The 14,090-nt window shown below is 46.8% G+C and overlaps 1 protein-coding gene across 1 annotated transcript in view; it reads left to right on the top strand.

The window, feature by feature from the left end:
* The window catches only part of otud4 (OTU deubiquitinase 4), a 41,512-nt gene that overhangs the window by 18,553 nt on the left and 8,869 nt on the right, over positions 1-14,090 (top strand). The window contains exons 8-14 of the mRNA XM_056300249.1: positions 177-234; positions 2,788-2,890; positions 3,734-3,798; positions 3,892-3,992; positions 5,172-5,272; positions 11,474-11,636; positions 11,827-11,962. Coding sequence (XP_056156224.1) covers positions 177-234; positions 2,788-2,890; positions 3,734-3,798; positions 3,892-3,992; positions 5,172-5,272; positions 11,474-11,636; positions 11,827-11,962 — 727 coding nt within the window. The remainder of the gene's footprint in view (positions 1-176; positions 235-2,787; positions 2,891-3,733; positions 3,799-3,891; positions 3,993-5,171; positions 5,273-11,473; positions 11,637-11,826; positions 11,963-14,090) is intronic.

The raw sequence follows: 14,090 nt of genomic DNA, 5'->3' as shown, positions 1-14,090 counted from the left end.
GACCGGGAGGGCTCAGAAGAGTGGGGTAATTGGCCGGATGCAATTGGGAAGAAAAACGGGGGAAACATACAAAAACAAAAAAAAAGTCACACTGGTGTTAAATGATTGTACATTTGTGTGTGTGTGTGTGTGTGTGTGTGTGTGTGTGTGTGTGTGTGTGTGTGTGTATTGCACAGGGGGGAAGATGTTGCCAGTACAACAGCCAATAGATACAACAGCCAGCAGCACTGCCGGGTAACTTAACACACACACACACACACACATACACAGACACTTCGTTTGAGCAGTGCGTTCAGGTACTGCACAGGTGAATAGACTCGGTCCCAGCTTTTGTCTCCGCCATCTACAGATTACATGTACAGATTACTTCTACAGATTACATGTACAGATTACTTCTACAGATTACATGTACAGATTACAGCAAAACGGTACATTTCATCCTGGTCTTTCCTATTAAAACCCAGCTGTGATGAAACAGGAAGTTTCATCATGCCGTCTAGTTGGTCAAAAGTTAGCTCCAGCCATGCTGATAATTCCCATAATGCTCTGCCAGCAGTGATTAATTGGTTGCTACACCAAGTCTTGTGGTAACCAGAAGTTGGTGATCTTCCCGGGTTTTATTCTACTGTATGTCCGCTAGTGTGGCGAAAACCACACTCGCAAGGGGGGGGGGGGTTCGCAGACACCAACCTGATTATTCTGGCGGTCGTGACTCAAAACGGTTGAGAGCCACTGCTGTAGGGGATCGCTCTTGTACTTCATTAAAATATGGCAGATGTACTTTTTTATTTATAAATTTATTTCTGATTTTTCCCTTTTTCTCCCAATTTAGTGGCCAATTGATCCCTATTTTAATTCAAACACCCACCCTCGTACTGCATGCGTTTGCCAACTGCATCTCTTTGGCCGGCGGTCTCGAAGGAGACGCCTCGCCACTTTCGTGACAAGGCGAATCACTGCTTTTTCCGACACACAGAGAAGCATTCATGTGACGAAGACAAGCCGACTCCGCCCCCCTTCCCGAAGACAGCGTTGCCAATTATTGCTGCTTCATGTAATTTGGCCATAGTCGGATCTGACGAGACCGGAGCGTGAACCCCGGTCCCCAGTGGGCAACTGCATCGACACAAAGCCGATGCTTAGACCGCTACACCACCGCGGACCCTGGCAGATGTACTTTAAAGACCCCATGAAACGGCTAGCACGGCGCTGTGTGATGCCGCATAGTTCCGTGTTTCCTGTAAACACAGCGAGCTAGGGAGGGATGTGTCGCGGATACTGACTGGTGTTTACTGTAGCCAATAGCGCTGAATGCACCGTCGACGGAAGAGGGCCCTGCGAGACGGTGACTGACGCCGTGCCAGAAGGCGGGCCGACGGAGAGAACTGGGTATGGCGGCGTGTGGCGGCAACTCTGGATGCGCACCGAGCCCTTCTCTTGGATCTCCCCAACCGAGGCAACCCACCGGAGGGGTTGTGGGAGTTGGCACTACCAAAAACAGTGATGACCTGTAACTACTAGCTAGCTCGTAGGTCCTGTGCGCCTGTCGATAACTGGCAGATTTTATAGTCGTGGGGGAGGGGCATAAACATTCGAGAAAGTGTTTCATTGGATGCAAAATTAGTGTATGCCGCCGAGTGCAGGATGAATCACTCAGGTTTTATTATGGTATTCCAGGAAATGACAAACTCCATAATACCATAAAGAATACCTCCCAAACGACTTTGTAGTCATCGTTTGGCAAGATGCTGGCATGTAGGTGACCATCAGCACGAGACGTGATAAGTGAAGTCTGTTTTGTTTGTATCACCCATTATCCCACATTACACACGTGCCTCAGAGGCTTTACAGCAACACAACAACCTGTCCTTAGACCCTCGCATCAGATAAGCAACAACTCCCTAAAAACCTTTAACAGGAAGAAAAACCAGGAAGAAAGCTCAGGGAGAGCAACCAAGGAGGATCTCTCTCCCAGACACACAACATGCAATGATGTTGTGTTTACACAATTTACACAACACAACAATGAAAGAGGATAACAAATATTTATTTTGATTCTATGGCCGGACTCGATGAAGCAGCAATAATTGGCAGCGCTGTCTTTGGGAGGGGGGCGGAGTCGGCTTGTGTTCGTCACATAAATGCGTCTCTGTGTGTGGGGAAAAGCAGTGGTTCGGCCTGGAGTCACCTTGTTACGGAAGTGGCGAGGCGACTCCTTCCAGACTGCCGGCCGGCCGGAGAGATGCAGCTGGCGAACGCATGCGGTACGAAGGTGGTGTTTGAACTAAAATAGGGATCGATTGGCCACTAAATTGGGAGGAAAAGGGAAAAATCAGAAATAAATTTATAAGAAAAAAAGATTTATTTTGATTTCATGGGGACTTTAAATCAGAAATTCTTTTACTGCCGTGTGCATCACATGTGCATCACCTGCATCACATGCAGTAGGGATTTAGCTTGGTGTTGTTGGCACAATTGTGAGTGCAAGAAATATACAGTCTTAAATAGAATAAAAATAAAATGTGTGTGAAATATATAGTATATATGAATACACACCTATATGTGTGTTTCATTTATATATATATATACGTAGATGTATATATGAAACACACACACACACATATATATATATATATATATATGAAACAGAACTTCAAGAACTTAACTTGCACAACAGTGTGCTTTGTGTCCTTAAATACACAACTGCATTATGTGTGTGTGTGTGTGTGTGTGTGTGTGTGTGTGTGTGTGTGTGTGTGTGTGTGTGTGTGCGTGTGTGCGTTCCAGGGTCGTGGGAGGGGTCTTTTCTTGTCTGAGAGGGTGAGGCGGGCTTTGAACCCAAACCTACTGAGGAACATCGAGTATGATGTGTGGTTCAAGACCAAGAGAGGTAACACACACCGGCATGACGCATGTAATGACACTAAGACACAGCGCCGTCCTGCTGCGTTTGACCTTTAACCTCCACACATGATGGTGTTCCAGTGTTTGAGCTGGAGCTCTGGTTGTAGCTGTGCTCCGCTGAGTCTGTTTACATCAACATCATCACCTGATTACAGACAGGAACCAGTTTAAGTCTGTGTTAAAGTGTTCCAGTGGTTCAAAATGAAGAGATTGGTGGGTTTTTCTTAATGGCCGACGTTAGAGCTGCAGTAGATCTGCAGTCTCGCACCTTTCTGTTGAACAAAAATCACCCACTTCACTGCATCTGGTGACATCTGGCCTTCACATAGATAAGATAAACCTGACTGACACACTGACATGCACCAGTGAACTGAACGTGTCTTAACCATCTCAATTCTTCTCATTCTGACCGTCTGCTGGAATAATCAGATTAATAATCATCAGACGAATAATTAGATGAATCATCAGATGAATAATTAGATGAATAATCAGATGACTAATCAGGCGAATAATCAGATGAATCATCAGACGAGTCATCAGATTATTAATCAGATGAATAATCAGACGAATAATCATATTGCTAATCAGATGAATCAACAGACGAATCATCAGACGAATCATCAGATGAATCATCTGACGAATCATCAGACTAATAATCAGATGAATCATCAGATGAATCATCAGACGAATCATCAGATGAATCATCAGATGAAGCTGTTGCATGACTGTTTCTAAAGTCAGACTGATGGCTTCATCAGTACATGACAGGATTATTAGTCTGCATGAAAAACCGTTCCCCAAACCTGAAGTGTGTCTTCCTGTTTTTCAGCTCAACAGAAGATGGACTTCTACATCGCTGCTGGCCTGCAGTATACTGTAGGGGGCAGGTGTCAGGTAGGGTGTGTGTTGGTCTTGACTGTGTAACATACAAAACACATTTCCTCACAAAACGTTTTTCACTTTGTTTTTTTCCCCAACAACCTCCAGGTTCACCTCGACAACCAGGGTCGGAGCTTCAATGCCACGATTAAGGAAGTGTCGCCCAACAATGGTCCTGTGACTGTCTACGTAGAGGAACTGGGCGAAATGTAGGTCACATGACCAACCACACCAGAATCTCTGCTGCCTCTCTTACACCAAATGGTCCATGGTTGAGAATCCTAAATCGCTACAGTAAAAATAAGCAATAACAAAAGCAGATCCACGGGCATCCAGGTGGCGTAGCGGTCTGTTCCGCTGCCTACCAACACGGGGATCGCCGGTTTGAATCCCCGTGTTACCTTCAGCTGTGGGTATGTGTCCTGGTCACTGCACTAGCACCTCCTCTGGTCGGTCGGGGCGCCTGTTCAGGGTGGGGAGAGGAAACTGAGGGGGGAATAGCGTGATCCTCCCACACGCTATGTCCCCCTGGTGAAACTCCTCACTGTCAGGTGAAAAGAAGCGGCTGGCGACTCCACATGTACCGGAGGAGGCATGTGGTAGTCTGCAGCCCTCCCCTGGTCAGCAGAGGGGGTGGCACAGAACAGTAGAACAGTATCTGCGAGCAGAAAAGCCTCCTCGCAAGGGAGCATTTCTGCTGCTCCCTCCCTCATGTCGTGACGCCACATTTATCGGCAGGGGCATGTGGTAGTCTGCAGCCCTCCCCGGATCGGCAGAGGGGGCGGAGCAGCGACCGGGACGGCTCAGAAGAGTGGGGTAATTGGCCGGATACAGTTGGGGAGAAAAAGGGGGAAAATTCCACACAAAAAAAAAAAAGGCAGATCCACGTTGCAGATATGATACACTTAGATGAATGCCAAGCAGTCTAGCAGCTGGGTATCCGTCAAGATCCATCCCAGTAACATGTGAGGGAAACGGGGATCAGCTGCATGGACTCAGATTTGTTGTAAAGCTAGAGACGCGGTAAATGCAGACGACAAGATGAACAGATTTTAATGTCTTGCAACCAAATGCAGTGAACCACAAACGCGTTTCTGAGTTTCATGTGTGTTATTCTGTCAGTGAGGTCCTCACATTGTCTGTGAGCACGGTGAGGAGGACAGGATGGAGCTGGTGGAGTTTAGGGTGCAGGAATTCTCTGGGTGTGTGTGAAAGGAGGTCTTAACGTGTGTGTGTGTGTGTGTGTGTGTGTGTAAGATAGGGTAAATATTTGTTGGAGATCAGTGTTGAAAATCCTCTTTGTTAGCATGTGTTCCGGTGTGTATCGTTTTTGCAGTTATGTGTGTGTGGTTATTCATGTATTTATTTGTGTGGTTTTGTGTCTGTAGCCACTCGGTCAGGTTGTGTGATCTCAGTCTCCACGGTGAAGACGACGGCTGGAGGAAGATGGTCAGCAGAGACAAGAGACTCAGCAATGAACATGGAGCTGGTACAGACACACACATGCACAATTATCTGTCAATCAATCAATCAAATCTTACTTTATTCAGACACACAGGTCCATATTAAAAACAACAAAAACACAACACAGGTCCTTGCAGGTCCAAACATGGACAATGCAGCTCCACTTGCCTCCCACTTAGAGCTGAGATGGACTCGTGTCCTCAGTCTGCTGCTTAACAAATGCAGGGAAGCTCTCACAAGTAGTGAGCGGACACTGTTGATCCAGTATTATTATGATCCAGTATTATCATGATCCGGTATTATCATGATCCAGTATTATCATGATCCGGTATTATCATGATGCAGTATTATAACGACCCAGTATTATCATGATCCAGTATTATCATGATCCGGTATTATCATGATCCAGTATTATAATGACCCAGTATTATCATGATCCGGTATTATCATGATCCGGTATTATCATGATGCAGTATTATAACGACCCAGTATTATCATGATCCAGTATTATCATGACCCAGTATTATAATGATCCGGTATTATCATGATCCTGTATTATCATGATCCAGTATTATAATGACCCAGTATTACCATGATCCAGTATTATAATGATCCAGTATTATCATGATCGAGTATTACAACGAACCAGTATTATCATGATCCAGTATCATAATGACCCAGTATTATCATGATCCAGTATTATAATGATCCAGTATTATCATGATCCAGTATCATAATGATCCAGTATTATAATGACCCAGTATAATAATGATCCAGTATTTTCATGATCCAGTATTATAATGATCCAGTATCATAATGATCCAGTATTATAATGATCCAGTATTGTCATGATCCAGTGTTATCATGATCCAATGTTATAATGATCCGGTATTATCATGATCGGGTAGTATAATGATCCGGTATTATCATCATCCAGTATTATAATGATCCAGTATCATAATGACCCGGTGTTATAATGATCCAGTATTATCATGATCCAGTATCACAATGATCCAGTAGTATAATGATCCGATATTATCATGATCCAGTATTATCATGATCCAGTATTATCATGACCCAGTATTATAATGACCCAGTATTATCATGATCCAGTATTATCATGACCCAGTATTATTATAATCCAGTATTATAATGACCCAGTATTATCATGATCCAGTATTATAATGACCCAGTATTATCATGATCCAGTATTATAATGACCCAGTATTATCATGATCCAGTATTATCATGATCCAGTATTATAATGATCCAGTATCATAATGACCCAGTATTATCATGATCCAGTATTATCATGATCCAGTATTATAATGATCCAGTATCATAATGATCCAGTATTATAATGACCCAGTATTATCATGATCCAGTATTATAATGATCCAGTATTATCATGACCCAGTATTATCATGACCCAGTATTATCATGGCTCTGTTAGACCTGATGAGATGTTTTCCCTTCAGTGAACATCTCCCCAGATTTTCCTGACTGTACAGGACCTGTTTTATTAAAAAGTGGGACTTCCTTTACAGAGTCAAGTAGAGGGTCAGTGTGTAAAATGTTGGTTAAAGTTCTGCACACAGACAAATGAAATGGCAGAACGGACACTCCATGAGCTCACTTATGTCGTGTTCACACCAAACGCCAAGCAATTTTTTCAGGAGATCAGATTACATATAAAGTCCGTGTAAAAGATGCAAACAGATGCGAATTCGCGTGCATTTACACTGGGTAACGCGAATACGTGAATTGCATGTCCTTCGCGTATTCACGCGAGTTGAAAACATTCAACTTGAGCAAGAAATTCACGTGACACTGTGTCGTGAACGCCTACCAGCGTTGAGGTTCTCCGGACGTCCTGGCTTCCTGTTGAGTCAGAAAATGGAGGACAAGCTAGTCATCGCAGGTTTGTGTACTCGATCTTGCGGCCAAACTCACGCGAGTAACGCGAATAAAAGCAAATGATCCCGTGATCAAACTCACGCACGTAATTCGAGGCGAAAATTCACTTCACATTTGGTGGAACACAAAGATGATAAGATTTTCACTGGGAGTGAAGAAGAAGGACAGGATTAGGAAGGAGTATATTAGAGGGACAACTCAGGTTGGACGGTTTGGGGACAATGCAAGAGAGACAAGATTGAGATGGTGTGGACATGTGTGGAGGAGAGATGCTGGGTATATTGAGATGGTTTGGACACGGGTGGAGGAGAGATGCAGGGTAGATTGAGATGGTGTGGACGTGTGGAGGAGAGATGCTGGGTATGTTGAGATGGTTTGGACACGGGTGGAGGAGAGATGCAGGGTAGATTGAGATGGTGTGGACGTGTGGAGGAGAGATTCTGGGTATGTTGAGATGGTTTGGACACGGGTGGAGGAGAGATGCAGGGTAGATTGAGATGGTGTGGACATGTGTGGAGGAGAGATGCTGGGTATATTGAGATGGTTTGGACACGGGTGGAGGAGAGATGCAGGGTAGATTGAGATGGTGTGGACATGTGTGGAGGAGAGATGCTGGGTATGTTGAGATGGTTTGGACATGGGTGGAGGAGAGATGCTGGGTATATTGAGATGGTTTGGACACAGGTGGAGGAGAGATGCTGGGTATATTGAGATGGTTTGGACATGTGTGGAGGAGAGATGCTGGGTATATTGAGATGGTTTGGACACGGGTGGAGGAGAGATGCAGGGTAGATTGAGATGGTGTGGACATATGTGGAGGAGAGATGCTGGGTATGTTGAGATGGTTTGGACATGTGTGGAGGAGAGATGCTGGGTATATTGAGATGGTTTGGACACGGGTGGAGGAGAGATGCTGGGTATATTGAGATGGTTTGGACATGTGTGGAGGAGAGATGCTGGGTATATTGAGATGGTTTGGACACGGGTGGAGGAGAGAAGCTAGGGAGATTGAGATAGTTTGGACATGTGTGGAGGAGAGATGCTGAGGATATTGAGGTGGTTTGGATACAGGTGGAGGAGAGATGCTGAGGATATTGAGATGGTTTGGACACGGGTGGAGGAGAGATGCTAGGTATATTGAGATGGTTTGGACACGGGTGGAGAAGAGATGCTGGGTATATTGAGATGGTTTGGACATGTGTGGAGGAGAGATGCTGGGTATATTGAGATGGTTTGGACACGGGTGGAGGAGAGATGATAGGTATATTGAGATGGTTTGGACATGTGTGGAGGAGAGATGCTGAGGATATTGAGGTGGTTTGGATACAGGTGGAGGAGAGATGCTAGGTATATTGAGATGGTTTGGACATGGGTGGAGGAGAGATGCTGGGTATGTTGAGATCGGGTGGATATGTGTGGAGGAGAGATGCTGGGTATGTTGAGATGGTGTGGACACGGGTGGAGGAGAGATGCTGGGTATGTTGAGATGGTTTGGACATGTGTGGAGGAGAGATGCTGGGTATGTTGAGATGGTTTGGACACGGGTGGAGGAGAGATGCTGGGTATATTGAGATGGTTTGGACATGTGTGGAGGAGAGATGCTGGGTATATTGAGATGGTTTGGACATGTGTGGATGAGAGATGCTGGGTATGTTGAGATGATTTGGACACGGGTGGAGGAGAGATGCTGGGTATATTGAGATGGTTTGGACGTGTGGAGGAGGGATGCTGGGTATGTTGAGATGGTGTGGACACGGGTGGAGGAGAGATGCTGGGTATATTGATGTGGTTTGGACATGGGTGGAGGAGAGATGCTGGGTATATTGAGATGGTTTGGACACGGGTGGAGGAGAGATGCTGGGTATATTGAGATGGTGTGGACATGTGTGGAGGAGAGATGCTGGGTATATTGAGATGGTTTGGACACGGGTGGAGGAGATTGAGATGGTTTGGACATGTGTGGAGGAGAGATGCTGGGTATATTGGGAGAAGGATGCTGAATATGGAGCTGCCAGGGAAGAGGAGAAGAGGAAGGCCAAAGAGGAGGTTTGGTGAGGGAGGACATGCAGGTGGCTGGTTTGACGGAGGAAGATGCAGAGGACAGGAAGAGATGGAGATGAGTGATCGGCTGTGGCGCCCCCTAACGGGAGCAGCTGAAACTTTCAGTAGTTTGGTGGGAACACAACATTAGAGCTCACTTAGGTGTGAGTGACAGCGTTGGTCCTGAGTGGAGACCTGAGCTGGACAAGCCACCATGGGTCAGAGGAGCTGCAGACCTGCGGTGGAGGGTTTCCATGGTGTCCTGGCGGCTACTGCTTTTGTCTCTGTCAGTAATTCTGATGTCAGCCATGAGTGCCCATCCATCATCTGAACCACTTATCCTGCTCTCAGGAGCCTATCCCAGCAGTCATTTGGGCGGCAGGCGGGGACACACCCTGGACAGGCCGCCAGGCCGTCACAGGGCCTCCGTCTACCGTCTCTGCCCTCTTCAGTAATGCTTTAATAACTTCAGTAACCATGAGTGTCCATTGTGCAGTGACCGTGAGACTGTCTTTCATTGTTTCATGGACTGTTGTCGAGTGCTGCCACTTCCTCCTCTGCTGGAAGATGTTTTGGGTTGTTTGGGGAAGTCTTTTCCAAACCCGTGTTCTTTCTGGGCTGTAGTCACTGTCAGAAAAACAAGGTCAAACGCCGGCTTCTTGGCTTCATCCTGGGGAGGGGCAGAAGGAGCAGGATGGAGGACGCTGGGGCGGGTGCTGCTGTAAACGTGTTGAGAGCTTGTTAAAAGTGTTTTGTCATGACAGAATGATAAATCTGGGAGGTTTTAGCAGTGTGGTGTTGTAAAATAACACCACGCACGTTTTCTAACGGAGTCTGGCAGCTGTGTTCTGGATTTCATTTAGTTGTTTTTAAAGGTTGGACCAGATTGTGTTCTGTTAGAACAGGTGTCTGAAACCACATTCCACCAGAACTGTAACGCGCTTTGACTGGCTGTCGCAGCCAGAACCGCACTGTGTAAAATGCAGCTTGACTGATAAAATTGTGCGTTGCGGTGTTGTGGTGTTGTAAAATTGTGCGTTTCTGTGTTGTGGGGGCTGAGCTGATCTTGAGGAGTTCCTGAGATGATTTGGATTCTGACCATGTTGGTTTTTATCCTGTTTATTATTGTAGTTTTGTAGCATTTAGGATTGTTTTATTAAAGTGTTGGTAAAAATCAAAAATCGGCCGCTCCGGTGGCCGAGCGGAATAACCCGCCGCTCCTGCACCCCGCTCGTCACGTGGCTGGGAGGTTCGTATCCCAGACTCACCATAACCGGTCCCGGCCAGAGCGTCCATGGGGTCAGGCCTTCATTAGGCCACCCTTACCCGAGGGATAGTGGGTGTAGATCGGTGTAGTGTTCGGAGGCTCGTCGTTCTCCAGCGACCCCTCTGGCCCATCCGGGCACCTGCAGCCAAGCAACCGAAAGCATTCTCCCTACGCCTCCTTCGCGGCCTGAAGGTGATGCAATCCATGCGAGGAGGCTTCAGCGTGGAAACTAGCGAGAGCAGCCGACACGAGTTTGAAGGAAGCTGGTGTTACGCCTATCTCCTTCCTGTGGAAACGGGAGCCAGGGGAATTGTTCCACAAGAGTTCCGGCCATATGCCGTGGGGTTAATCGGGTGGGATAAGGGGAACAACTAGAAATACATTTATAAAAAAAAAAGATAAAAATAAAAAAATCTCAGGTGTCCGGGCAGCGTAGCGGTCTAGTCCGTTGCCTACCAACACGGGGATCGCCGGTTCGAATCCCCGTGTTACCTCCAGCTTGGTCGGGTGTCCCTACAGACACAATTGGCCATGTCTGCGGGTGGGAAGCCGGATGTGGGTATGTGTCCTGGTCGCTGCACTAGCGCCTCCTCTGGTCGTTCAGGGGGGAGGGGGAACTGGGGGTAATAGCGTGATCCTCCCACGCGCTACCTCCCCCTGGTGAAACTCCTCACTGTCAGGTGAAAAGAAGCAGCTGGTGACTCCACATGTATCAGAGGAGGCACGTGGTGGTCTGCAGCCCTCCCCGGATCAGCAGAGGGGGTGGAGCAGAGACCAGGACGGCTCAGAAAATAGGGTAATTGGCCAGATACAACTGGGGATAAAAGGGGGGGGTTAAAAATCTCCCTCATATTGTTGAAAATCAAAAGTCTCTCTCTCTCTCTCTTTTGCTCTCTCTCTCCCTGTCCCTCTGTCTCGCTCGCTCGCTCTCCCTCTCTCTCCCTCTCTCTCTCTCTCTCTCTCTCTCTCTCTCTCTCTCTCTCTCCCGCCCTCTCCCTGTAGAGAGTGGGAGAGGCAGGTGGAGGGGGAAGCCCTCTGTAATGCCGAGTGGTCCCTCCTGCGTTAACCAAGCAGCAGACCTGGGCGCTCCTGGGCGTGTGCAAAAGCAGCACTCTTGGTCCCCACAGACCCCTGTGCAAGAACAGGCAAAAACCAGAACCAGCAGGTGAGAGAGTAGGTGGGGACTGATGTCTCTCAGCCAGATCTGTCTGAAGTTCATTTTTCTTCTTCCTTACCGGGTGTGATCCAAGCCCGTCTGTCGGCTTCCCTGTCTGTCTGCATCTTCATCCGTTTGTCCCTCTGCCTGTCTAGCCCTCACTTGTTGTCCCTGTCGGTCTTTTTCTCCTTCACTGTAGGAGTTCTACGAGTTCTGTGGAGGGGGGATCGTTTGGTTTGACAGATAAGGAGCGTTTGTTCAGAGAGGAGGAGCAGAGATCCGCGGCACTGCTGGAGCTCCAACTCTGTGATGAGCAGAGTTTCCCTGCGCTGGGGGTGAGTTCACACTCGGCCGTCACAGCCCACTGAAACATGCGGCGTGTCCGCGAGCTCGCCGTACGAATCAGTTTGTCTTCCTGTTTTGATTTGTTATTCACACTGCTGAGCGAGAGGGCTCAACAGCGTTTACCGCCACTTCTTACACACACTTGCATACACACAGAAGCAAAGTTTCGTTCCCCCCAGCCCACAGCAGTGCAACACAACAACACACATCCAAACTTTCCCAAAAACATACAAAAACATACTAAAACATAAAAAACATACTAAAACATATCAAAACATACTAAAACATACAAAACTTACAAAAACATACAAAACATACAAAACTTACAAAAACATACAAAACTTACAAAAACATACCAAAACATACTAAAACATACAAAACTTACAAAAACATACAAAACATACAAAACATACTAAAACATACAAAACTTACAAAAACAGAGAACAAAGCAAAAGAAACACAAACAGTTAACAACATAGTACACTCAGTGCAGCACTGTCCAAAAAATATCCACTGTCTAGAGAGCGAACGTCAGCCAGGATGGCTGTCAGAACTGCAGGTCTGCATGGGCCAGCAGCCGGCCCAGCCTGCCCACCTCCGCATCCTGCCAGACTGCCCTCGGTGCCTACCCCCCGGGCACAGCTCCGGGCAGGGGCCGCGGTCCCCAGGCCCACTGGACGGAGCAGGCCAGGCTCCCCCGGCCGATCCAACGCCAGCTCTCCCAGCCAGACACCCCCAGCACACCTCCCCCGCACTCCACACGATGACGCAGACAAAAAAACTGCCCAGTCGACGCTAAGCGAGGCCGCCGCCAAACCGCGTCTGGGTTTTTTCTTGGGTACAGTTCCAGGCAGGGCCATAAGCTCTCTCAGCCGATCCAGCGCCAGCTCTCCTAGCCTTTAAATGGAAAAAAAAATCGACTTCACATGAAGACACAAAGTTAGATGCAGATGTGGACAAAGACACTGCATAGTCGGCACAGCGTGAGGCCGCCGCAAATGCGAGTTCACGCCGCCATCTTCCAAAGAGAGGTCAGCACTCAGGCAAAAGTAACAAGGTGGAGCAGCTACATGGAAACTTCCCTGTTGAATATTAGAGCAAAGGGGGTGGGACCAGAGTCAGTATGTCACTGGAGTTAATAAGTACACTCCAGTAGTCCAAGTACACCCTAAATACTTAAGCAAGACCCAACAGGAAGTTGAGGTGTGCAACACAAAACAACTATTGTACTGAAATAATGTCTCGCTGTAGATGCTGTACTGTACCTTAAAGAATGTCTCGTTGTAGATGCTGTACTGTACCTTAAAGAATGTCTCGCTGTAGGTACTGTACTGTACCTTAAAGAATGTCTCGCTGTAGGTACTGTACTGTACCTTAAAGAATGTCTCGCTGTAGGTACTGTACTGTACCTTAAAGAATGTCTCGCTGTAGGCACTGTACTGTACTTTAAAGAATGTCTCGCTGTAGGTACTGTACTGTACCTTAAAGAATGTCTCGCTGTAGGCACTGTACTGTACTTTAAAGAATGTCTCGCTGTAGGTACTGTACTGTACCTTAAAGAATGTCTCGCTGTAGGTACTGTACTGTACCTTAAAGAATGTCTTACTGTAGGTACTGTACTGTACCTCAAAGAATATCTCGCTGTAGGTACTGTACTGTACCTTAAAGAATGTCTCGCTGTAGGTACTGTACTGTACCTTAAAGAATGTCTTACTGTAGGTACTGTACTGTACCTTAAAGAATGTCTTACTGTAGGTACTGTACTGTACCTTAAAGAATGTCTCGCTGTAGGTACTGTACTGTACTTGAAAGAATGTCTTACTGTAGATACTGTACTGTACCTTAAAGAATGTCTCGTTGTAGGTACTGTACTGTACCTTAAAGAATGTCTCGCTGTAGGTACTGTACTGTACCTTAAAGAATGTCTCGCTGTAGGTACTGTACTGTACTTGAAAGAATGTCTCGCTGTAGGTACTGTACTGTACTTTAAAGAATGTCTCGCTGTAGCTACTGTACTGTACCTTAAAGAATGTCTCGCTGTAGGTACTGTACTGTACTTTAAAGAATGTCTCGCTGTAGCTACTGTACTGTACCTTAAAGAATGTCTCGCTGTAGGTA

This window comes from Lampris incognitus, chromosome 20 (assembly GCF_029633865.1).
Source record: "Lampris incognitus isolate fLamInc1 chromosome 20, fLamInc1.hap2, whole genome shotgun sequence".
NCBI classification, from domain to species: Eukaryota; Metazoa; Chordata; class Actinopteri; order Lampriformes; family Lampridae; genus Lampris; species Lampris incognitus.
This window is presented reverse-complemented; position numbering and strand designations above follow the sequence as displayed.